At 39.7% G+C, this 23,798-nt stretch overlaps 2 protein-coding genes across 2 annotated transcripts in view; one reads left to right on the plus strand and one right to left on the minus strand.

Annotated features, from left to right (window-relative positions):
- Nucleotides 1-2,368: 2,368 nt before the first annotated feature.
- ecrg4a (ECRG4 augurin precursor a) lies at nt 2,369-10,505 on the plus strand. The gene is made up of 4 exons (XM_079254522.1): nt 2,369-2,489; nt 7,440-7,487; nt 8,627-8,796; nt 10,053-10,505. The coding sequence occupies exons 1-4, from the start codon at nt 2,420-2,422 to the stop codon at nt 10,200-10,202; spliced, it is 438 nt and encodes a 145-aa protein (XP_079110648.1). The 5' UTR covers nt 2,369-2,419; the 3' UTR covers nt 10,203-10,505.
- Nucleotides 10,506-10,859: 354 nt separating this feature from the next.
- Nucleotides 10,860-23,798, minus strand: part of uxs1 (UDP-glucuronate decarboxylase 1) — a 47,024-nt gene continuing 34,085 nt past the window's right edge. The window contains exons 12-15 of the mRNA XM_079254918.1: nt 14,229-14,289; nt 14,075-14,132; nt 13,378-13,481; nt 10,860-11,297 (exon numbers count right to left, since the gene is read on the minus strand). Coding sequence (XP_079111044.1) covers nt 11,166-11,297; nt 13,378-13,481; nt 14,075-14,132; nt 14,229-14,289 — 355 coding nt within the window. The 3' untranslated portion in view covers nt 10,860-11,165. The remainder of the gene's footprint in view (nt 11,298-13,377; nt 13,482-14,074; nt 14,133-14,228; nt 14,290-23,798) is intronic.

Genomic DNA, 23,798 nt, shown 5'->3' on the forward strand with positions numbered 1-23,798 from the left:
TTAAATCAGTTCTTCCTTTTTACATTTCCAACAACAAATCCTGAAAATTTCAATAAAATCTGTCCATAACATTTTGAGTTATCTTGAACAAAAACAGACCGATAAACCCTGATAAAAACATAACGTCTTTGGCGGAGGTAAGAAAAAAACCTTGGATCACGCAAGGAGCAAAACCAGAAGGGGAGGAGCCAAGACAGGGTGCTACGTTCAGATCTGCCAGTTCCCCAACATGACCTAACCCAGCTTGAAATCAGACCTGCAGAATGGTTCCAGATTGGAAACTGACTCCAGACCAGTTCTTCATCATTAATTAATTAAGTCATTAATTAAGTCATTTTACACATGATCACTGTAGAAAATGTGCATAAGGTTTGTTGAAGTTGTTAGCAGACACTGTGAAAACAAAGTGTTAGACTTCTTCAGAGCTATTTTCAACCTAAAAGCATGAACTGTTTCACTTCAAAGACATGAGCAGATCTGAACACATACTTTATAGTAACTTTGTTAAAATGAAAATTCAACTTTCAGGTAGTTTTTTTTTTTTTTTGCAGTGTGTGCTTAACACCTGGAGGGCAGAACTTCTGCTTAGAGGACACAGCATGCAGGATGTGGTGCAGAAATTATAGACTGTGTAAATTACTGTGTTTCCATTACATTTTGATAATAGAAGATAAGATGTGGAAATGTCTGCAAAAGGTTTTGGGTGAATGCAGCAGATATTTATGTTCCCACTTGCCACCATGCTGCAACATGTCTAGAACATTTCAGGACAACAGGGCATGTGTGAAAACTATCTCAGAGAGTATAACTCGCTCCTACCAACTCAAGGGTCCTCGAGATCAGCAGTTCTGCAAGCTTTAGATGTTTCTGTTTTTTAAACACACCTGATATACATGCGTCACTGAGCAAAATCTGATAAGCTGTTGGATGCATTTCATTTAAATCAGGTGTGTTAGAAAAAAATATCTGAAACCTGTAAAACGGGGTTCTATAGGACCGACTTTGCCAGGCACTCTAAACTCCACCTTTTATCATTGATTTATCTTATAACTGTGGATCATCTCCAGCTTGATGAGTAAACCTCTCATGTTGACAGAATCCGTATAGGTGCTTTTTTCTCCATGAACACAACATTCATTATCTTAATAACACACAACTGTTTAGCATCTTTACAAAAGACCAAAGGATTCAGATTTTTATTTCTGTTTTGCAGCTAATGACAAAATAAGCTAGTTACAGTTACTCGACTCCCAAAAGTTGGAATATCTTGGTCAAAGTTAGCTGTGTGCTACAATTTTTTTTCTTTTTGAAATCTTGAAAATAAGCTTGGCTGGTTTCACCATGAGAGGATTCTGACTTCGTTCTTCTACTCCAAGAGAAAGAGAGAGAGAGAGAAAAGTAGTTGACTTATTAAATTCCTTCCTGAGTATATAAACAGAAATCCCTCTGAAAGACTGTAATCTGGTAGCTCCAGTGTGTTCTTCAGTCTTCTCCAGAACATTCCAACCTGCTCCAGCAGACTGACATTAACTTTAATGTGGCCATTCATCATCTGACTCCTTGCCAAAGCTGGAACACAACACACAAGTCAAAGTTACAAAGTCAAGTCCTCTGAATCCTTTCTCATTGCACAATTGGATTTCCCCTCCAAGATATTCTTGACAGACTTATTTAATCATAATCTAAGCCATTTTGACAAGTTTCTAGATATGTTTGTACCCAAGGCACAATTAGTCCTCTCATTCATTGCATGTGTTGCCTTTGCACTCGCAGAACTGCGGTTTTTCTGTCAGTACCTGAGTCCTGCAGATTCTCCACCAGAGCGGAGACGGAGAGGCTGAGAGGGTCAATTAGCAGGCAGTTAGTGAAAACATTCGCACCACCTTGCGACTGCATGATTTCCTGGGCTGTAAAAGGAGGTTTATTCAGGCTTATTTTCCCGAGGGTACCACTAAGAAAAAAATGCTGTCAAAAATATGACTTAAATGTTGAACATAAATGTGCAAAAATAAAAACCATCTCCACTTTGTGACCGTAAAGCCACTTCTGTGAGTGCAGCAATATGCACTGATATGTGAAACTGCACTGTTACTTTGGCTACTTGCTTCAGACTGCAGCAGGAACACCTAAAAGGCATTAAGAAGAGACTTATAACTCAACTTTACCATATTCTACCTTCCTCTTATGTGTTTCATGGAAAAGTCCGTGGGACATGTGAAAATTCCTCTCAGAAGCTAAAAGCTCCCAGTCACATTGTCGTTCCTGAAGCCAGAAGTAAAAAAAAAAACATTCCACTGCCACAGGCCAGTTTCCACTTGAAAAGTTTAGGTGTCCGCCCACCCTTCCCTCTGGTTGTATAGCAGTTTATGCAGACTTCTTCCATTCAGGGACTTTTGGAAAAACTCTGAGTAGGTGCAAAATGGCATCCCTGCAGCTCTGTTTGAGGCTAGCAGGGCTGGCTGCATTCATGATTCTAATCACTCTCCGAGGTAGGAACAATATATTGCTTTCTTTGGCTTTTTCTTCTTTAGTTTTGTTTTGCTTTTGTGAAGACACATCTATTAGTCCACATTAATCTGTCTATCAGCATCCAAACCTGTGTTTAATTCTGGCTTTCTGAGACAGTCGGGTGTCTCGCAGCTCTCAAAGTGAAATTGCTAAATTATGGTGAGTCAGAATGTGCGATATGTCCTTCTACTGAGAATACAGAAGAAAAGGAGACTGAAACATTTTCAAAAGATATTTGATGGCGGCTGATTTTCTGTCACAATCCTCTTTCTATTAAACTTACAGACTTAATCTAAAAGCATGCACTGTGGAGTCCACAATAGCCAACAGGGTGGCTGACGGTTTTTATACCATTTAGAATTGAGAGAGGGTTCATTTGTAGCTCTGCTTTGTCACTTTTTGAAGCACTGAGCATGCGAGAACATTTTCCTTTGCTGGAATTGTGCATTTTATTCATGCAACATTGAAGGACGGCTCTAATTAGCAGACTTTATAATGAAAAATCCGTGCCTATCAGCTTCATGCCAGCTTTTATTTTAATGAGCACATTCTCACAACATTTAACCTTCTGTTAGAAAATGTGAGAGCATTCCGCAGCACATACCTAATAATCAAAGGATGCAGGATATTTAATTTACATGTTCCACAAAAAAACATAGTGTCTTTTCCCGCATAAACTTGTATTTTTAAAGGATGGATGCATGTAAAGTAAGAATGTGCATACGTCACACACACTTCACATTCTGCTGCACACATTTTAGGGTATCTTTTCAGTAATAAAGTGAAATTAAAAAAAAAAAAAAAAAAATTTGGGCAAGTTTAAGCAGCTGGTTCAACAGAGCTTCCTGTGACTGGGATATTTTTTTCCAGTATTACATACACTTATATTAATATTAATAGAATTAACCAGTCGCTCATTGCAATGTCAATAAGGTAATGTGTGGATGATTCTGTCAGACCCCTATGGTGCTACAAGTAGCAGCATTTATGCATGATTATGATTATGCTTGATGACAATTGCTCTTGTGGTGTGTGATGATGTTGTACATGTGACTGTTCAACCATTAATTCCCCCTCCAATCTGAACTCACAGAGAAGAATGTCTGCATCTGTTTAGAGCTAAACGTGTTTATGCACATTCAAAGCGACTGAGAATACAAATACATGCAGCTTAAGAAGTCTGCCAAAACAAAAAACAAAAAAAAACAACATTATCCTTAAGGCATGAAATAAATTTAAATTTAGATGTGTGCAAACCATGTTCTTTGAATCGCAAGACAAAAAGAAATGTTTTACACTCGACAGAAATTACACTGTGTAGATAAACATACTTTAACACAATGTTGTGGTGCTTGGGGAAAAATAACTCAACTTGTGCTCAGAATGACAACTTCCTTATAACTTTGCTCTGCAGTTAAAGTTTAAGTCTTCAAATAAGCCCCCCCCCCTTTTTTTTTTTCATCTTCCATGAAATCACATACTGTACAGAAGCAAGGCCAAGATATTGCTTGCTTTTTTCAGGACAATAAACACCCAAACCTGAGGTGTGGAGCATTTAAAGGTGGCTTGATCTGATTAATCATATTTCATGAATATGGACAGCTTGGCGTGTGCGCTGTTACTGTCGAGTCATTTGATTCAGGAATGAATGCAGATTAATCGCTTTGCCACTGCACTCACAGGCCAGATGTTACTGAGCTTTTGACCGGCGTTTGCAGAAAGAACTTAACTGCTCGAAGCGTATTCGGGAATATAAAGAAAAGGTTTGACATCTGCTTTAATGAAAAACAGTGGTATAAGTGCTGCATCTCTGCATTTTGAATCAACTCTGGGAAGAGCTAGTATAACCTCTGCTAAACAATCTGATACTTCTGGATGCTTCATAAAGTAGTTGCTCTGCTGTTTAGATCCATGCCAAGAGAATTCAAAGCCAACTTTTTTTCTTTTTCTTTAAATATTGTATTACATAGAAGCTCTTCTGTGTTTTTTTTTTTTTTTTTCTAATTACTGGTTTGTAGTGCTCAAAGTGAGTCCTCATTCATATCCTGGAATTGTTTCTGATACTCTGGATTCAGAAAACTATGGACTTTATCACCTCAGATGAGAACTGTATCCATGTCGATCTGAAACTCTTTTTATTCAGACAGCACAGAACATGTCAGTGTAATAAAAAAAAAAAAAAAAAAAACTTCACAGTGTGGAAAGTCCCTCCTGTCACAATTGTGAGGCTTATTACCTGCGAGCATTCAGGCCTGAATGGTTTCTTAGATCTCCATTCTTTCTTTCTTTGTCAGGATCCATTTTTGCTGAATCCTTTGAAACTTGCTCACTCTCCACTTTAATTGACCAAGAAAGATTCTGGAAAAAATAAAGCCTGAAGCAGTCAGTAGAAGAACATCATCTTAGGCAGCATAGACCTGCTAGAAAGTCAGTGATCCAAATCATAGAATCAAACACAAAGAAATGATAACGGTTTCAGAGCTGAATCTCTGCACTCCTGGTACAAAATCCCTGCAGATGTGAGCAGAAAGATTAATAACAATTTTCGTTACTGTGGTGCAAACAAATGTCTTTGTCTTAAATCTGTTAGATGGGTTCAATTTAATGCTTTCAGTAGTTTACCTTTATGTCCTTTATTACAAGTCAAATGAAACTAACCAATAGTAATGTGAATCTACTATAAACCCATATTTGCCATTTGGAACACAGAAATTTTTGTTGTTTGTGTAATCTATATGTCAGTGGGATGATTTGTGTTGGAAAATCAGGATAAATGTAACTAATTCAATTAATAAACCTTAAAAAGAAAATTCCAATAAATCCCACTTGCAATATGTCTAATGTTTCCACTAGTATGGATGGAAAAAAAAAAAAGAATTATAATGCAAAACAAACTGTGATGTGAAGTAAGACGCCATCCTTTCAGCCAAAATGCAGAAGTAGCGTGTGGAAAGTTAATTACTTTTCATGTTTCAACAGGTTAATGTCTCAATTTTTTCTTTCAGGCATGTTTTCTGTTTTTAAAGCCGTGTTTGGGAAGTTTGCTTTGGCTGTCGTTTAGCTGTCAGATAGATTACATTAAATCCTACTAAAGAAAACTTTGGCATACAGAGGAATTTGTGCTTGATTTGTTCATTTCAACATATCTAAATCTGGCATCAACAAGCCAAAATCATACTTAACAACTGTATGATGAGTTTGCACAGATATGGTGGCTTTTTTTTTTTTTTTTTTTAATTTGGTGCAGTGCATTATAACTAAATATCTCCATATTTGTCTTCCTGGTTTTAAAAGTTTTGTGTTCCAAGCCATACTAAGGTCCGTAAAGTTGGACACGTGGATCTTGTCGCATTTTTGGTCGCGTCACTGAGTATCACACATTGTAATCTTGGGGTGCATTTTCTTGGATATCCACTTCTGGGAATATCTATGTCTGAGAAATGGTAAACTCATAAATAATACTTTTAAATATCAATGACAGAGTCAAAATAATTTCATAATGGCCTGAATATTTTTCCCAAATTGGTGAGCAGCAACAACTGCTTCTCAAAGCTGACTGCTCATGTCTTTCATGTTTGGCATTATGTTATCACAAAGACTTGTTCTGGCTTAGTTCTGCTCAATTAAAAATGATTTTTTTTTTCTCTTACATGTGACTATAGATTTTGCGTATATATTCTAATCAAAACCTTTTCAGTTCAGAAATTAAATAAATGAAGTGCAATTGTATTGCTTTTGTAACAATGGAGAATATAGTGTTAATTGTATGACTAATGTATTATTGCTACTATAGAGACGTTTACACATCTCTACTGATGGTGGAGAAAGAATATTAAATAGCTCTTACAAAAGCTGTGGAAAGAATGACTCATCCCATACATTTTATAAAGTAGACCACTTCAGTAATGAAGATAATTAAGGTGAAATTAGCTGTTCCCTCATCTAGTTATTCATCTGCATGAAACGCTGGAGATAAGCAATTTTGTCAAACTGTCCAACTTCATCTCTGACTATCCATAGAAAAGCTTCAGTTCTCAAGCAGATGGAGTGAGATATGGATAACGTTCATTTTATTCTGTTTTCAAACTAAACAAAAGGTGTGAATAAAATCCTGTAAGATTAAAGCAAATGTAGACTTTCTGTATTATCAGTGAACATAGCCCCAAGTCTTTTGCAGTTACAAATATAAAAGGTCATCTGACTAAACTGTCTATGTCTATGTATATGTCTATATATATATATATATATATATATATATATATATATATATATATATATATATATATATATATATATATATATATATATATATATATATACATATATATATATACATATATATATACATATATATATATACATATATATATATATATATATATATATATATATATATATACATATATATACATATATATATATACATATATATACATATATATATATACATATATATATATATATATATATATATATATACATATATATACATATATATATATATATATACATATATATATATATATATATTTTTTTTTTTTTTTTTTTTAATTACTCATTTATCATCAACAATATTCATACTTATTGGAAAAGCACACAATGGTGTACAACTGAAAATAATAATCATTTTGTTCAAATACATTTCTTTTGAAACTATCAGATGTAAAAAAGCACAGAAGTGAATGTTGCCATGAAACTGGTCATGATCAAAAATATAAAAATGTACTCAAATGACAAATACTGAAACATTGTCCATGAGTACAATAACTAAGTATTTCTGTTTTGTTACTTACAGTATGTTTAGCTTTGATTCTTGCCAAAATTGGATGAACAACTAAGATTAGTGAACATAAAGACGATGACAATTCAGTCATCAGTAATATCTGATTTAGCTATGTGTATGTTAAGTCTCTCTTTTCTCTCTTTTACAGATGTATCCAGTGACAACCAGTTGCGCAAGATCTTAAAGAAAAGAGATGGTGACAGTTTTACACACAACCCCAGATTAGAGACATTAAGAAAATGCAAAATAAATTAATAAAAAATAAACAACTTCTTTAACTTGTTTTCCCATCTTCCTCATTGAATTTGCAATATATTACAATTTAAAAAAAAAAAGGGTTGAATTGGCGTGGGTAATTAGAAGCTAGTAATGAGGGGAGGAAAAAAAAAATGTTATTTCAAACTAGTGTTTCTAATCATAATTTGCTCCAAAAGAATGATCATTGACAAGTTTTGGAGGAGTTTTCAGGTCGTAAAGGGCAAGGGAGTTAGCCAAGTCATTTCTAGCCACTTAGATGTCATTGCATCAAAAACCAACATCAATAGCTCATATAACCTCATGGGTACCTGTGGAAACCTGTGGAAAGTTCTGTCAAGCACCACAATACAGAGTTTCCCTCACAAGTGTCAATTTGAACTTAACAGGGCAAAAATGAAGTCTTATGTGTCGACTTCTCTGGATTTTGAGGCAACTAGGATGGATCATCACAGTGGAAACATGATAGTCAGACTCAGAACAGTCAGTGCTTCTGATCTCTTTTGGAATCATTGAGGCTTTACGCTGCAGACCAAAGATGAGAAGGACCAGACAAGTAACAAGTCTGGAATCTGTGAAGGTGTGAGGTTGTATCAGTGGTTTTTTTTTTTATTTATTTAGCTTGTTTGGTAAAGGTATTGTTAATGAGTAAAATGCACTGAGGTGGTGTAGGAACATATGCTGCCTTCATAGGATGTCCATGCATTTTTGATCAGGACAATGCAAAGCCAGACACAGATACAAAGCCATAGCTGCACAAGAACATGAGCTGTAGAGGCCTTTGTGTTATCCTAAACGGACCACACCAGAGAATGTGTCGACAATTTAGAAACACAGCAAACAAACCAAACAAAGCATTGCACTGTTTCCAGAAAGAATTTGTAAATTATTTTTACTAACCACATTTTTTGTAATTATTTGAAATGCAAAATGAAATTCAGCTGATAAGAAAAAATATCACATCGTTTTAGATTAAACTTTAAACCGTCAAAGTATATAAAACAAGGACCTTAAAAGAAAAAGTATTTTCAAAAATTCCTTCTGAATATTTTGCCTTAATACACAATCTCTTGTGTCCAGTTGTAAGAGGTGGTGAGGCGCCATCAAAGTCTTCTGTTGCTGTTCCTCCTTCCACGGCCAAAGAATTCCTGGCAAAGCTGAGCAGAACCAAGAGGAACATTTGGGATCGCAGCAGACCAGACGTGCAGCAATGGATTATGCAGTTTATGTACATGGGATTTGATGAGCAAGTGAGTTATGTATATTTATAGAGGATTTCTTTGTTGTTGTTTTTTTTGCATTTTCTGCACATATTGAAAAACTAAAATCAAAATATAATGGATGTAACTGTCAAAAACAAAATATTTAGACAAATACAAGATTATTAGTTGCACTTAAAGCTATAGCTGTGACTACAACTGTTGTTTAGTATTAAAAGTTCACAGGGCCACACAGTATAGCAGGTAAATGTGATCACACGTAACTTCACAGCCAAGAGTTGGAGACAGATTTTGTGTTAAATACATAAATATTTTCACCTAAAAAACCTGCATTGATTCCACCTCCACTGTATTGATATGACACTTTAAAAACAACACAGCAGACCAAAGTGCTTTACAAACACACACAAAAAAGTTCAAATTACCAATAATAATGAAAAAGCAGAATTTAAGTGGAATGTAGCCCTCATTTATATGCAAAGGAAAAAAAAAAAAAGATTGCTACTAATATACACCAGCTGCCCTTCACATAAAATAAAATAAAATAAAACAGTTGACTTGTGTGCTTGCACTGAACACCAATGAATTAAAAAGATTAAAAAAAAAAAAAAAAAAAACAGAAATCAGATACTAAAAAATCAAAGTATAATTTTCACCCAAACTTCTTGGAGGTTAAATAAATAAATAAAAGAGGGGGGAGGGAGGGGGGAGTAAACATCTGTGTAGTCTGCTGACATCCCAAAGATGGTTTTCCAAAGCCCCACATATCCCCACATGCAGTTACTTGGGTGAATGAATAAATACGGTGTGGAGCCTAACACATGAAAACACGAATTTCCTCTCTCTTACAGAAGAATAAAACCACTCATATAGCCAGATAAAGTCTTCTTTCAGGTCATTGACTTTTATGAATTCCGTAGGGACAGTAAGGAATGGAAGGAAGAGATAACGAGAGCAGAGAGCACGGAGGGAAGTGCACAAAATAACCCCCCGCTGCCACCATTTCTGACGGCTGACAGCATACGTTCCAGCCAACTAGAACAGCATTACTCCAACAGCTTTACACACGACACCCTGTGCATATGCCATTTGCTGTTGCTTCCTTAAAAGGCCAAAGCTGTCAAAGGATTGGCCTTTTCAATGTTTGCCTTTCATTCGTGTCTATTTGCTGTACTCGTGCCTGCTGACAGTCTTACTGAGCATCTTATCAGCTGCCGCTACGTCTATCAGACATGCAGAGATTTGGGAGTTGTCATGTCATGTCTGTGGTGGTTTTTCCTCATCAGAAGCTGGAGACTGACCTGTTGTACTGGATGGACCACGCACGTGCCAATGACCACGGCCGTCAGCATCACTACGATGAAAACTCCCCCATCGGCCCACGCTACCCTTCGTCTGACAGACACGGTGCAAATGTCAATTACGACTACTACTAAACACAGCCACATACACGCTTTGTCAGTCGTTTCCATCATGGTTGGAGGAAATTAAGCTGCGAAATAATGTTATGGGATCATTTCTCCAACCTGCCAAGCTCTCCAAGAGTTCTAGCTTACAAACCTTTTTTATTTTTTTATTTTATTTTTTTTATATATAATTATTACTTTTACATCTATCAGTGTAAACAACTTCCAGCTCTTTTTATTCAACTTTGTAATCAAGCGGGAAAAAGACATGACCCAACACAGAAATCTAATTTTGTTTTGGCTTCTGGCTGTAAATAAACATGTAAGTCGGTATTGCCTCTCTCTTTTTTTTTTTTCTACAAGTGATAAAATATACTGTTGACTGAAAATATCCCACACAAACTACTGGAAATATTTTATTAAAATATTATTTTCACATCAATATAATAACTCACATCTTGACATGAGATTTCACAAAACACGTCTTGAAAAAAAGATCACACGACGATGCCGTAACAGTCTTTCTAGATTTTTGTATTCCTGCAGTAAAAATAAAACATCCAGTGGGAAGAAAAAAAAAAAAAACTCAGGCAGTTTATGTCAGGACACAAAATGCCATGAAATGGATAAAATAAACACAAAGTACGTCTGCACAGTCTGAGCCGTCTGCAGGATTCTCATTGGCGGAGCATTAAATAGCAAAAGCACAGAATCAAAAAAAAAAAAAAAAAAAAAAAAAAAAAGGCTGGACTCTGGATGCCTTGTCAGTCATAGAAAGTTCTTGTTAGGAAGGCCTCACTACAAACGCAGCTGCAGCACCTACACAAGGCAACACCAGCTTTTAAGGGAGAGTTTGAAGTCTTGAAAAAAAAAAAAAAAGGACACTCTCCCCAAAAGTGCACACCTCAGCAGGGAACTTCAAAAAGTCCCATGGCGATTTGAAGAGTCTCCTCTCTGGGTTTTGTAGAGAAACGCATGCAGGAAGACCCAGCATCAGTTGTGTCTGGGTCTTCCTTTCTTCATGCGCGCAGCTTTCGGTTTGGGGATGTACTGGTTGTTGGCCTGGTGCTCCAGTTCTCGACTGAAGTACTGAATGGTTTTATTCAAGCCTTCCTCCAACGGCACCTGTTAATACGAGATGCAAAACAACCAGCATGAAGGTACAACTCTTAAATACATGGATAACCACCACACACTGCAGACGGACTCATCTCATCTGAAAAAACTTTTCTGTATGAATGGAATCGTTACAGGAACCGTGTCAAACCCGGAAGTGGTGCTGTAACGCTTAGGGGTGTGACAATATGCTTTTGTCCCAATTCGATTCAATTCCGATTTTTGGGTGCCAATTCGATTTAAATTGCGATTCTCACAATTCTCCAATATTGCTGATTTTTGAAGGTTAAAAACAAAAAAAATGTATAAAACTTTTTTTTTGCTCATCATTTTTCTTAATTTCCATGAGGAAAAAACAACACAGTAGCCAGACCATCATTTTGCTACTATAATGCCCAAGAACACAAGTAAAAGGTTCAATAAAAAAGTAAAAATGACATAAATTTTATAGTGCATTAATTTTATTTATTTAAGAAAATCGATTTTAAAATTGTGAAGAAAAAAATCCCGATTTCCCCACCCCTAGTAACGCTGTAACAAACAAACCAGAGGATAAAACATGGAGGGCGTCCATAAAGACGTGGGATATGAACACCCAACTGAAGAAGAAGACATTCGTGTGGATTTTGGTTCAGTAGTTTCTGCCCCATGAAAACAAAAGTATAATCTGCCAGTTATTGGAGCTGGTCAAGAGGTACGCACATGTGGGTTGGGGGTGAGGCGGGGCTAAGCCATCACTGGCTTAAAGACGCGTATGGGTTGTAAACACGTGTATAAACAGTGGTATTGTCTGATTTATTCACTCTGGGAGCCAGTTTTGGCATATCCGATGTATCCAGTCGGCATCGCTTTGGAGTAAAAAAAAAATGGCACAAAATCTTGTGGAACAAAATCGTATTTTTGTCTTCTGACACTTAATGTACATCAGGAGGCAGATTATGCTGTAAAAATGATCAGATAGGACATGGGAATAAATAGTAAGTACCCCAACCCCCCCCAAAATGTTTGTTTTCTTTTTTACATTCTGTTGAAGGGTCTAATAATTTTTTTCATTTTTTCATGGGTTGGGTCTTTAAGGGTTAAAAATGTTTGTTTTGGGGCTCTCAAAATACTATTTGCATGAGAACGAAATGTCTAGACATTTTAAAAAAAAAAAGAAAAAGAAAAAAAAACCTTCAGCAGTTACACCCTAACTCGTCTGTGTGGCTGGACTGATCCATAAGTTAGACATTATCATCCAAGTCTTATTACAAAAAGGCAAAAGCTGCTCTGGATATGAAAAAAACCGAACAAAAAAGGTGAAGAATGTGTAATATGGAATTACTTTAAATAATTGTTTCCTTACATCTATCAGTGCCATTAAAATAAAAAAAAAAAAAAAAAAAAAAAACTTGACTAAAAGAGAAAGCAGCTTCATCATCTGGAAACTTTCACAAAGAAAAATGATTTTCATAAATAAATTGAAAAATACCAGCTAAGATGTGTCATAATACATTTTTCATATTACTTTTTTTTTTTGCTGTCATATATGGATAAATTCACAAATCCAAACTGATTTTACCAAGTTTGCAAAAACGTTTCCACAATGTGAGATTTTTCACACTTTGAGATTTTTTTTTTTTTTAAAACCAGCTGCATTGTTTGTTACCTTGACAACAGATGTACCATCACCTCGTAAAAATAATGAATACTTTTTATTTAGCCCAGCCAGCAAATATCTTCATCTTAATTAAACATATCTTGACATATTAATGTTCCAAATCACAACCTGACTTTATAAACAGCCATCAATGCATTTTGTCACTAACCCTTTAAAAAACAGAAATTAAAAATATCTATGTCACTGGAAAGACTTTAAATTATTTTTACATTTTTATAAAAAAAAATTATGACAGCATGATTTTGAAAGATAAACCATGTACTTCATGAGCATTGATGGTTCACACAAACAAAATGTGCATCAGTGTGCATTTGCCCTTTAAAAGCATTTTAACACTAATCCTTCAGGCTGCTGAGCATCCACTTTGATCACGTGTGTGAGTGTGAATGTTTCAGCTTCTTGTTTCTGACTGGCGTGCATCACACTTACCACGGGCTCCCAGCCGAGCATCATCTTAGCTTTTCGGATGTCAGGTCGTCTTCTCTGAGGGTCGTCCTGGGCCTCAGACAGGAACTGGATCTGGCTTCGGCTCACTACGAGTGCATGTTTGTGGACATGGGGGATGTTTGTTAAAAGGTTGTTCAAGAACAGGGAGAGGTATAAAAAGAAAGAAATAAACATTTTGCTGTGATTCTTCATTCTCCAACTGGAATAGTCAATATTTCTGCTCAGCAGCTGTTCCAGATGTGCAGCTGGAGCTGATGTGCAGCCTCAAGAAGGAATTTATGAGATAAATGATTCCACAGAATCATAAGCGAGTCATCTTGCTCTGTTTCTTTCCTCATGTTTCTAATCACAAGAAAGCAACACTCACCAAACTGAACACAGGTTTTTAAACCTTTAGTATCATTTCAGCTGCCGATGTTGGCCTTGGTTGCTCTCCCTCAAAGAAAATGTTGAAATGAACTGTGATGCGTTTGTGTTCAGAATATTCGGACTGCACGACACTAAATTCTCCTTGCTGTGAGATGCAGGGTGAGAACTGTCTTCTGCAAAACTCCAAAAGAGGATCTATGTGCATGGAAATATCTGAAATGGCTACAGGAGACAAGCCGGCTTCACTAAACAGAGTTAGGTGGAAGGTTAATGAGCATGCAGCGACACACAGATGGCGTTACTGCTTTACCAACAAGACTCTTGATGAGACGGGCAAACTCCAGTATGGTGTGTTCTTCTGGGTTCCCCTGCAACCACATCATTTATTTTTGTTAATTTGCTCTAAACAAGAAAGAAAACTTTTGCATCTCGGTGTCTGAGAAACTTGGAAATAACTAACTTACCAGATTCACAGGACTGCTGATGTTACTGTTCATCAGCAACACAAGGCCGTTCACCAGATCGCTGGAACAATATATTGAAGAAAAAAAAAAAGAAAATAAATATTGCAAACAGAGGAACTGTAGTTTGTTTTTTCTCCAGTGAATGGAAAGCTTAATGAGAACATTACAGAGGACTGTACATGCTCACAATTCAAATTTTCCATTAAGCACAACATCACATTGGAACAAAAACTTCCAAGGCCAGAGCCCGCCAGCTGCAACACGGTGCTTTTCTATTGCAAACTAAATGTTGTTTTTCTGACGATGTCTCACAAGATGAGTGTGTGTGAAGGCAAAAAACCATTTTGCTCTCGGGTCCAAGATACAGGCTTCATTTAAATATAGAAACAAGCTATTTGATTGGTTAAAACTGACATCACAACGACTGCCACATGATATCAGGTGGAAGATGGTCCGAATATTTCTAAAAGCCCAACATTCTCCAGAGTTCCCAGTAAACAACGAAGTTTTCTGGTAGGGAGCAAACTAAAATCTTTATGACACGAAAAGTCAGAAAAGAAGAGTCTGGGTCCAGCATAAAGATTGTGTTTAGCTAAGATAACACAGCGAAGGCAGGAGAACACCATCACATTTACAACTACTGCTCGCTAGTAATAAATCTGAAGCGAGCTTAGAGTATTTCCAACAAGACTCTTTCCTCTGGTAAAAAGTGCTGGCAGGACAGTGTGAACGTCTCATCACAATTTTAAAGAAAAAGAAAGTTGAGACAGGTAGCTGACAAGGATGCAGTGACTTGCAGTGATTGAGAAACTCCATCTAATACCCTTAACTTAATTCATATTGTATATTAATATTCAAATTTTACATTTAAAAAATCTATTTCTTTCTGGAAACATATGAAAACAGACGCTGCTGTTCAGAAAATGGACTGAATATTTAAAGAATTTCTTTTAAATCTTATGAAATGTTGATGGGCCGTTTCTGTATCCTAAAGAATTGAGACCATTTTGAAAGCAAATGAATTAGTCTGGTTTCCTTCAAAAAAATGTGAAAAATGAGTCATTTTTAATCAACAGATGCAGATGCCTGATAGAAAATGTTGAGGCCATGTGCAAACACACCAATGCAAACAAAAACTAAAAACCTCTCACATTTATCAACATTAGAATTAGCTCCTATTTCTGTAGCGTGCCCCAGAGGTCAGTGTCACTGATTATTTACCAATTAGATAACACATTCACTACGGTTCAATCCACATTTGTGACACGCAGCCGAGGGCAAGGAACCGATGTTCTTTTTCCTCTTGTATTATTTCTTTGCATCGCTCTCAGACAGCTTCACTAAGGAAGTCCGTTTCTGTATATCAGAATGAGAAAATGTGCATTCATTCATGAAACTTACCTTAACGTTAAGTGTAGCAACTTGCAGAACGTTGCTTCATCTACATGTTTTTTACAGATATTAATAATATACTGCTGGATATTTGTGCTGTTGCTTTAAAGAACAACATGTTGCATCAGAATAAGAGCCGTGCAAAGGTGCAGTTTAACCCCCTGAACCATCAGCTGCTGCTGGTGTGTGAGGTTTCTGACACACTGAGCATTTCCTTCCTCTCATGTTTGGTGGAGAAAAACTGAAAGCTGTAATCAAATGTGGCAAATTGGCCGGAAAATAAAGCAAAAATAAATCAAAAACAACTGTCCAAAAGTGACTGCATGGCTCCCAGATCCATTCAGTTCTAAGAGACTGGAAATGGCAGACTTCTGAACCGGTTTATTATTTAAACTCACAAACTTCAGAAAAAGGTTGAACTCTATATTAGCGGTGTCACTGTTCATCACCGGTGGCAGACAGGCATCACCCACCCCCATCAACTTTACAGAGACTTGCCTAACATTTCTTTTCTAACTTACAGCTAACAGAGCCGCTTCTTCTCACTTTAAACACAGCAGCGAAGGAAAGCGTTTCTACTGAAACCAACGTTGCTTTCCTTCAGCCTGTACAAATACACCACGTGTTTCACCAAGGAGGCAGAAAGTTGGAAGTAGAGAGGTTACAGTGTGGCGATTAATCCAGCAAGAAATCAGTCATTTAAAACTAAATATAAAAAAAACTAAATTGATAAAGACAAAACTAGTGGCAGTCTTTCTGAGACAAAGTCATCTTGGCATCAAACAAACAAACATGCAAAGAAAAAACTTTCCTTAAGATCACAGCAGCTTATGAGGTGATACATTTATGATGTGCAGCAGCTGAAGTCTGAGGCCGGAGGAAAGACTCCTCATGAATCGATTCAGAAATAATCTTGATCAGACGGCTCTAGCTTTGCACTCATCTGCCTGACAGAGAAAGGTCTACAACTCTTCTAAAAATGAACTCAGAATGGTGGATTGTTTGCTGCAGTGGCTCCTCTTGATGCGATAACAAACCTCTCCTGGGGGTTTGTTCTCTCCACCAAGCAACATGACATCAATAGAAAATTTAACACAACAGTTTGTAATCACATCATAGTATTTACAGAAACCGTGGAAGACATTTCCATTTGCATTGTCTTTAGCGGTTCTTTTGGATGTTGGAGTTGCATGCTGGGATGGAAAATTGTATTCTGGTGCCCATCAAATCTTCATGACTGACAGCGGTGACATGGAGTGCTTGCACAGTGCCCACAGATTCTACAATGACAGTATAGAAAGGAAACTACAGCTGCAAAACGACACTATGGAGCAGCTCCTTGCTGCAGACGCCTCGGCTACATCATCAAAACTGATTAATAAGACAGATCATTTCAGGCAGATTAGGGTCGATAAGAGTCCATTTTTAAGTAAATTTATAGAATTAAAAGAGCAGCTCGAGATAAAAGACCACTGAGGAGCAAATGTTTGAAACTACTGGTGGGTTATTGCAGTCTTTAGAAGCTCTGCAGATGTGAACATAGCAGACTTTATCCATATCTATCCAAAGCGCACAAATCGCAATACAGGATGTCGTTTTCAGTGGGTTTGTGTGTATTTATTGTAATTTTAAACTAGGGGTGGGTGATGTATCAAAATATTGAATCCAGATTGTCACAGCAGCGCTTTAGGTCAGCTACATGTGATTTCCTTCGTAGTGTGACCTGCTCTGCTTTATTGTAATGCCACTCACAGCAAGACGGCGCACTCCAACGCCCATCAAGAAAACACGCCCGCCTGCGTGCAACAGGAAATCAGGAGAGATGGAAAAAAAAAACATGCAGAGAGCCAAAGTACTGAACATATTTCCTCTTCTTTTCCACTCTAACTGAAAACATGTTTGAAATGATTTCCCTTTTTTAGATAACAGGCTGCTCCTTTTCATAGCCAACTAGACAATCTCTCTGAGCACGCAAACCTCCACCAAGCAGCTCATTTTCCCCCATTCTGTAAAGGATCTCTTTAAAAATTCCTGTGTCCATAATTCCTTCCTGGTCATTCCCAAAATTTAATAGAATCTAAGTCAAAGACCCACTTGTGCGGAAGTAATCACAAAAATCTGCACAGTGGCGTTTGCATTAGGTTGCTAACAAACAGACAGGCAAGTAAACTAGAGCAAAACCATAACCTGCTTGGCAGAGCTCATTATGTGCCGTCCTCAGAAAGGAGGCTTTAGTACTCAAAGAACTGTGTGTACTGATCTTAAACAGCTCCTGGTCTGATGTGGTCTAGATGCCCACAATAAATAAATAAATTACAAAAACACCTGGAGAGGATAGACCACTGCCAAGCAGCCCATTTCCACCAATACTGGGATTTCCAGTCTATGTTACAATCCTACACTCATTTTATATGTATACATCATCACATTCCTAGATACCCTGATCATAAATCCACAGTGTTTGTTGATATTTATATGTTCACTTGTTATCTTAAAGTGATGAAAATTATGAGGAGCACCTACTTCTTCCTGTTTTGGGTCACAGTGTGCAGAATGTTGCTGGGATCCAGATCAAATTTTACATCTTGTAAAACCTGTTGGGAATTTCTCCTGTATTTCTTGGCCAAGCAACTTGACTTTTTATTGTGTGCATATTATACTGAAATGGTCCTATCTTACAATGATAGATAATCCTTCAAAAAAGTCCTTCAATCCAGACGATGATTGGATCACGCCAAAAATTATATGGAAAATAAGTTAAACTCTCAGAAAATCCTAAAATTCCTCCAGTAGCTAAAGTTGCTTGGAAACAAACAGACAGGCAAACAAACAGAAAAATGCTTAGAAAGAAATAAACCCTTCAGCAGTGGTAATAAAACAAGTCTTATTCCCATTTTCACAAACAAAATAAAGGTTTCACAAATAAAAAGCTGTGTGTTAATAAATCTACAAGCTCTGGAGAATCATTCTTGTAGTTATCAGTGTTAAAATGTTAACAGCCGGGCGCTCATCAATTAGAACGTCTTCTCCAGGCTGCACAAACTTACCCTCCACCTCATCGACAAAACTGATATGACGTAGCATTAACAAGTTATTCACCAACATTTCTACTCTCATATGGGCCTCTACCATTCCACAGTTTCCAAACCCTGCTCAACTTCTGATTGGTTAGTTGTGGGTATTGTTGAGAGAGAAGCTGGTTCTTCTTACCCTGTTGGTAGATGCCATGTGACTATAGCCCCTGTTACCACACGCATCAAATCATTAGATTATCTTTTTTTTCCCCCTCACTTCAAAAACTCTGCGTGCCAGAGAGCCGTTATGGTGCAGTAACACTGTTTTCATGCTGCCCAGCATAAAAACAGTGAGGCATAAATGTATAAAAGGCTATTATTCTGAAGGACACTTGATGGTTTACTTCCTGCTAGACAGGAGGTGACGTCTTTCTTTTCTGTTCAGAGTTTGCGTTTGTAGCCAAGGTTTCGAGCTAAAGCTAACAGACTGGGTTATGTTTCCTATCGTTCCACACACTGGGACAGTTACTGGCAGCGCATCAAAGTTTCCCTCTGTTCAACGTGTGCTTTATTGTGACACTCCGAGTGTTCAGTGAATGAAGAAAGTGAGTACTGTCAGCTGTTCTATGATATATGTGAGGTGTGCTAGGTGTGCCTAGTCATCTCTGTTCTTATTCCCTCGCCGGGAAACGAAACTACTGTCTGTTTACTTTGTTTATTAAGTGCACTTGCTTTGTTTATGGGGAAGTCGTGTCGCGGTGGTTTGCAGAGAGCTGCTGGCGGACGTTAATTGCGCCGCGAAGGAGAGAGGGGAGGGGGGAGCAGAAAGAGATGCCGTGCTGCGGAGGAGCTCGCGCCTGTAATGTGCAGACTGACCAGCAGATGGTCGTCGTCGTCGGCCTGTGTAATCCACTCGAATGCCTAAATGTGCAGATTCTGACTGTTAAGTGGTGATTCTTGATGTGTATGCCCACTAGCTGTATTTTATGCTAATTCTTTAATTATCTGATGTTGATATATTGTTTATTGTTATTTACAGAACTATTACAACACTGAGTGACCACAATAAAGTGCCTGGCCTTTGAAACCTGGTTAACGAAGATACCTGCGCTGTGTAATTAATCTGTGTCCTGACCGACACCCTCATCTGGTCTGCTGCAAACCTATAAGACGGATTAGCGCCCCAGTGCTTCCATCAGAACATTGGTCCTTCGAGCCGGATGCAGCAGTCAAGATGCAGTCAGAAGAAGTGTACATCGATGCAAGACCCAAACGTTCCAGACGTCGACCTACCAGGCTTCAGGATTTTGAAGTCGATTATGTAAGAGATGCATCACCATGGGGATCATTACCTCCTTCTCCGGGGCAGAGCGGGTTCCGTCCCCAGGAAGGTCCAGTCTATACATCCCCCTTTCATTCATCTCTGCCTTACCTTGGCGACGTCCACGGGAATGTGGCTCCTCATGAGACATCCCAGCTAACCTCAGGTCGCCTCCAGAGGGGAAATCCCTATCCCACCTATAACCTACCCGGTGCTCCTACTCCCTCTCAGTGGAGCTACCGACAAGCCCCTCCTTCTTATCCAGATATCAGAGCCCTTCAGGAGGAGAACGCTAAGCTGCGACAGTCCCAGCAGGTTTACCAGTCCACTCTTAGGGAACTTCACGAAGCCCGGATGGAGATGAAGGAGTTAATTGCCGCAGCTCGCTCATTGAAAGACAACATAAGGCAGCCCTCTGAATCAGATCCCAATATCAGCAGGTACAAACCTCTGGGTGTTATTGGGGCTTCAGCTCAACATTATAGACCCCCATCCAGACAAAGGAGGAAGATGATGAGACCTGGCCGGACCCTCCACCCTGGCCAGAACCAGAGGAAGACCTGCCCAAGGGTGTGTGTGGTCTGCATTTGGAAGGACAGAGCTCATTTAGTTCCCCACCCCCTCAGAACTCTCAGACTCCAGCTGAAGGATCCTGCGAGCCAGCAAGGTCCCCTTTACAGCCCTCTCCGCTCATGTATGCCGCTCCTTATAGCCGGACACTGCCTTATGTCCCACCTCAGCCCTATGAACCCCTCTCTCATTCGGCTCCTACCCACTCAGATTCCAGACCTCCCCCACCATCGATAGGGGTAACATCCGCCTTGCCCCCTTCTAACCTTCCTGCCCAGACTTCTGTTTCAGAACAAGTGTATAGAGGTCCCAAACCAACTATACCTAAGCTGAGCCATCCAGATCCCAGTGAGTTTGCCAGACTCCGCATCGCCTTGGAGAACCTGCTCCCCGCTGACTCCACAGAACTTTTTAAGTACCAGATTCTTGTTGACCACTTAAAGTTAGAGGAAGCCCGGTTGATTGCTGATGCTTATCTGAATTCACTCACCCCCTATTCTGACACAATGAGAGCCTTGTACGACAAGTTTGGTCAGCCTCACCAGCTGGCTCTTCGGAAGATTGCCAGTGTCTTAGAAGCCCCAGAAGTCAAGCGTGGGGACACTGCCGCCTTCCAGAAGTTTTCCCTCCAGATCCAGTCCTTGGTGGGTCTGCTACAGACTTTGGGTCCTGAGGGAGAGATTGAACTCAACTGTGGTTCACACGTTGCTCGTCTTTTGAGCAAACTTCCTTCAGAGCAGAGAGCCGATTTCCGTCGTCATCGGTTTAAACAGCCCGGGACTTCACACACACTGTATGATTTGTCAGAGTGGTTAAGCTATGAGTCCCGGTGCCTAAGTTTTGATAGTCATCTCAGTGGTAAAGGCAGCAAAGATAGACACCCTGTAAGGTCAGATGGCCGTTCTGCAAAACAAGTAACTGTCCTACATGGCATCAAAGAACAGCCCACAGACTCCTTCACAATGGATAAAGGTGCTGGGAGAAAGAAACCTGTGGGTAAAGCCTACTGCGCCTACTGCCGGAGTGTGGAGCACTACTTTAGTCAGTGTGAGGATGTTGCCAAGCTATCTCAGGAACAGCTCAAAGAGTGGATTCAGGTCAACAAATGGTGCTGGCGCTGTGCACGAAACCACCAAGCTGCTCAGTGCACCTTAAAGAAGCCCTGCAGTATCTGCCAGGGGAAGCACCTTTTAGCCCTGCACGAAATAAACCGGCGGACAGAAAGACCCGATAAAGAGGTGGCTGTGAAGGAGGAGAGCTGCTTAACTAACTCTGCCTCTGATTCCCTCTACCTTGACAGACCTGCAGCTGGGAATCGGGTTATGCTTAAAATCGTTCCTGTGCTCATATATCACAAAGGACAAAGTCTGAGCACCTTTGCTCTTTTGGATGATGGGTCCGAAAGATCCATGTTACTACCTGTGGCAGCCAAACAGCTGGGATTAAAGGGCATTCCAGAGGATCTACCCCTGCGAACTGTTCGACAGGATATTCAGGTGCTACATGGGCACAAGGTATCTTTCCATATTTCACCAGTTGGCGACCCTCAGGTTCGTTATGAGATTGGTGATGCCTTTACCGCTAGTCGTCTCAGTCTAGCCCAGCACTCTTACCCGGTGAAGCAGTTGCAGGAAAGGTACATTCACCTCCGTGGTCTCCCAATACCTCCCTTGAGGGATGCTAAACCTTGGCTCCTCCTTGGCTCAGATCAGGCTCACCTCATAACCCCGGTGGAATCAGTCAGACTTGGACCATCCGGGGGACCTGCTGCTGTTCACACCAGGCTGGGATGGACCCTTCAAGGTCCTATCCGTGCCATAGGGCAGCCAGCCCACCCAGTGCAGTGTCTGTTCACCTCTTTCCCACGACAGATGGATGAGCTGTACCGCCATGTCGAGAGGCTCTGGCGGATCGACACTGTCCCTTATCGACCAGAGAAAGAAGTCACCCGATCAAAACAAGATCAGCAGGCTGTGTCACTGTTGGATGCCAAGACAGTCCGGGTTGAGGTCGACCAGGTCAGAAGGTATGCCACACCCCTGTTGCGTCATGCATCCATGCCCTTATTACATGCGCAAAAGGAGTCAGTTATGGCTTTGCTGCGGAATACTGAGCGGCGGCTCCTTAAAGATCCTGGGCGAGCAGAGGTCTATAGGAAGGAAATGCAGAAGCTCATTGACGGGGGGGTTGTGAAGGTTACCCCTAAGGAACCCTCAGAAGAATGCTGGTATATCCCACACCACCTTGTTACCCATAACGGGAAAAGTCGGTTAGTCTTTAACTGTTCTCATCCATATCAAGGTCAGACCCTTAACCAGTATTTATTGCCAGGGCCCACTCTGGGAGCTTCCCTGGTGGGTGTGTTACTGAGGTTCAGAGAGCACTTAATCGCAGTCAGTGGAGACATCAAAGGGATGTTTCATCAGGTTCGCCTTTTACCTGAGGATCGGCCCTTGCTGAGATTCCTATGGCGTGACCTGAAGGTGGAGGAGGCCCCACGAATTTTCGAGTGGCAAGCCCTGCCTTTCGGAACCACTTGTAGTCCCTGCTGCGCTACGTATGCCCTTCAGCGCCATGTAGCTGATCATTGTCAGCCTGATGATATCCTAAAATTCTCTGGGGAGCATTGCTTCTATGTTGACAACTGCCTGCAGGGTGTGCCCACAGTGAAGGAAGCTAAGTAGCTGGTGGATGGCCTTCGACGCTTGCTGTCGTCAGCGGGCTTCGAGTTGCGACAATGGGCTTGCAATGAGCCAAGTGTCCTGGAACACTTGCCCAAAGATGCTCGATCTCAGAGTCTTGACCTGTGGCTGGCACAAGACAGGGTCACCCCTCAGGAATCCACCCTGGGTCTCAGCTGGAACTGGCAGAGTGATTCTCTGAGCTACAAGCAAAGGCCTGTGTCCTACGATGTTCCAACCCTGAGGAACATCTATAGGGTCCTAGCTTCGCAATATGACCCTCTGGGTTACCTACTGCCCTTCACTACTAGGGCAAAAGTCATTGTTAGACAACTGTGGGACAAACAGCGAAGTTGGGATGATCCAAACTTACCGGCTGTTCTCCTTCAGGCTTGGTCCAGCTGGGAAGATGAGCTGCAGTCCTTACCTCTTCTCACCTTCGCTCGAGCATATGTTCCCGCTGATTTTGACCTGGATGCCACAACCCACGAGGTGCATATTTTTGCCGATGCCTCAGAACAAGCTTAGTGGGCTGTGGCCTACTTGAGGTCTGAAAACCAAAAGGGGAAACGACACCTCTCCTTTCTTCTCG

The sequence above is a fragment of the Telmatherina bonti genome, assembly GCF_933228915.1.
Source record: "Telmatherina bonti genome assembly, chromosome: 15".
In the NCBI taxonomy this organism is placed as follows: domain Eukaryota; kingdom Metazoa; phylum Chordata; class Actinopteri; order Atheriniformes; family Telmatherinidae; genus Telmatherina; species Telmatherina bonti.

Excerpts from the sequence above, each read along its gene's own strand:
- ecrg4a (XM_079254522.1), top strand. The coding sequence starts at position 2,420 with ATGGCATCCCTGCAGCTCTGTTTGAGGCTAGCAGGGCTGGCTGCATTC. Across the intron at positions 2,490-7,439 it reads GATTCTAATCACTCTCCGAG|ATGTATCCAGTGACAACCAG; the intron begins GTAGGAACAATA and ends TCTCTTTTACAG. Across the intron at positions 8,797-10,052 it reads ACATGGGATTTGATGAGCAA|AAGCTGGAGACTGACCTGTT; the intron begins GTGAGTTATGTA and ends TTTCCTCATCAG.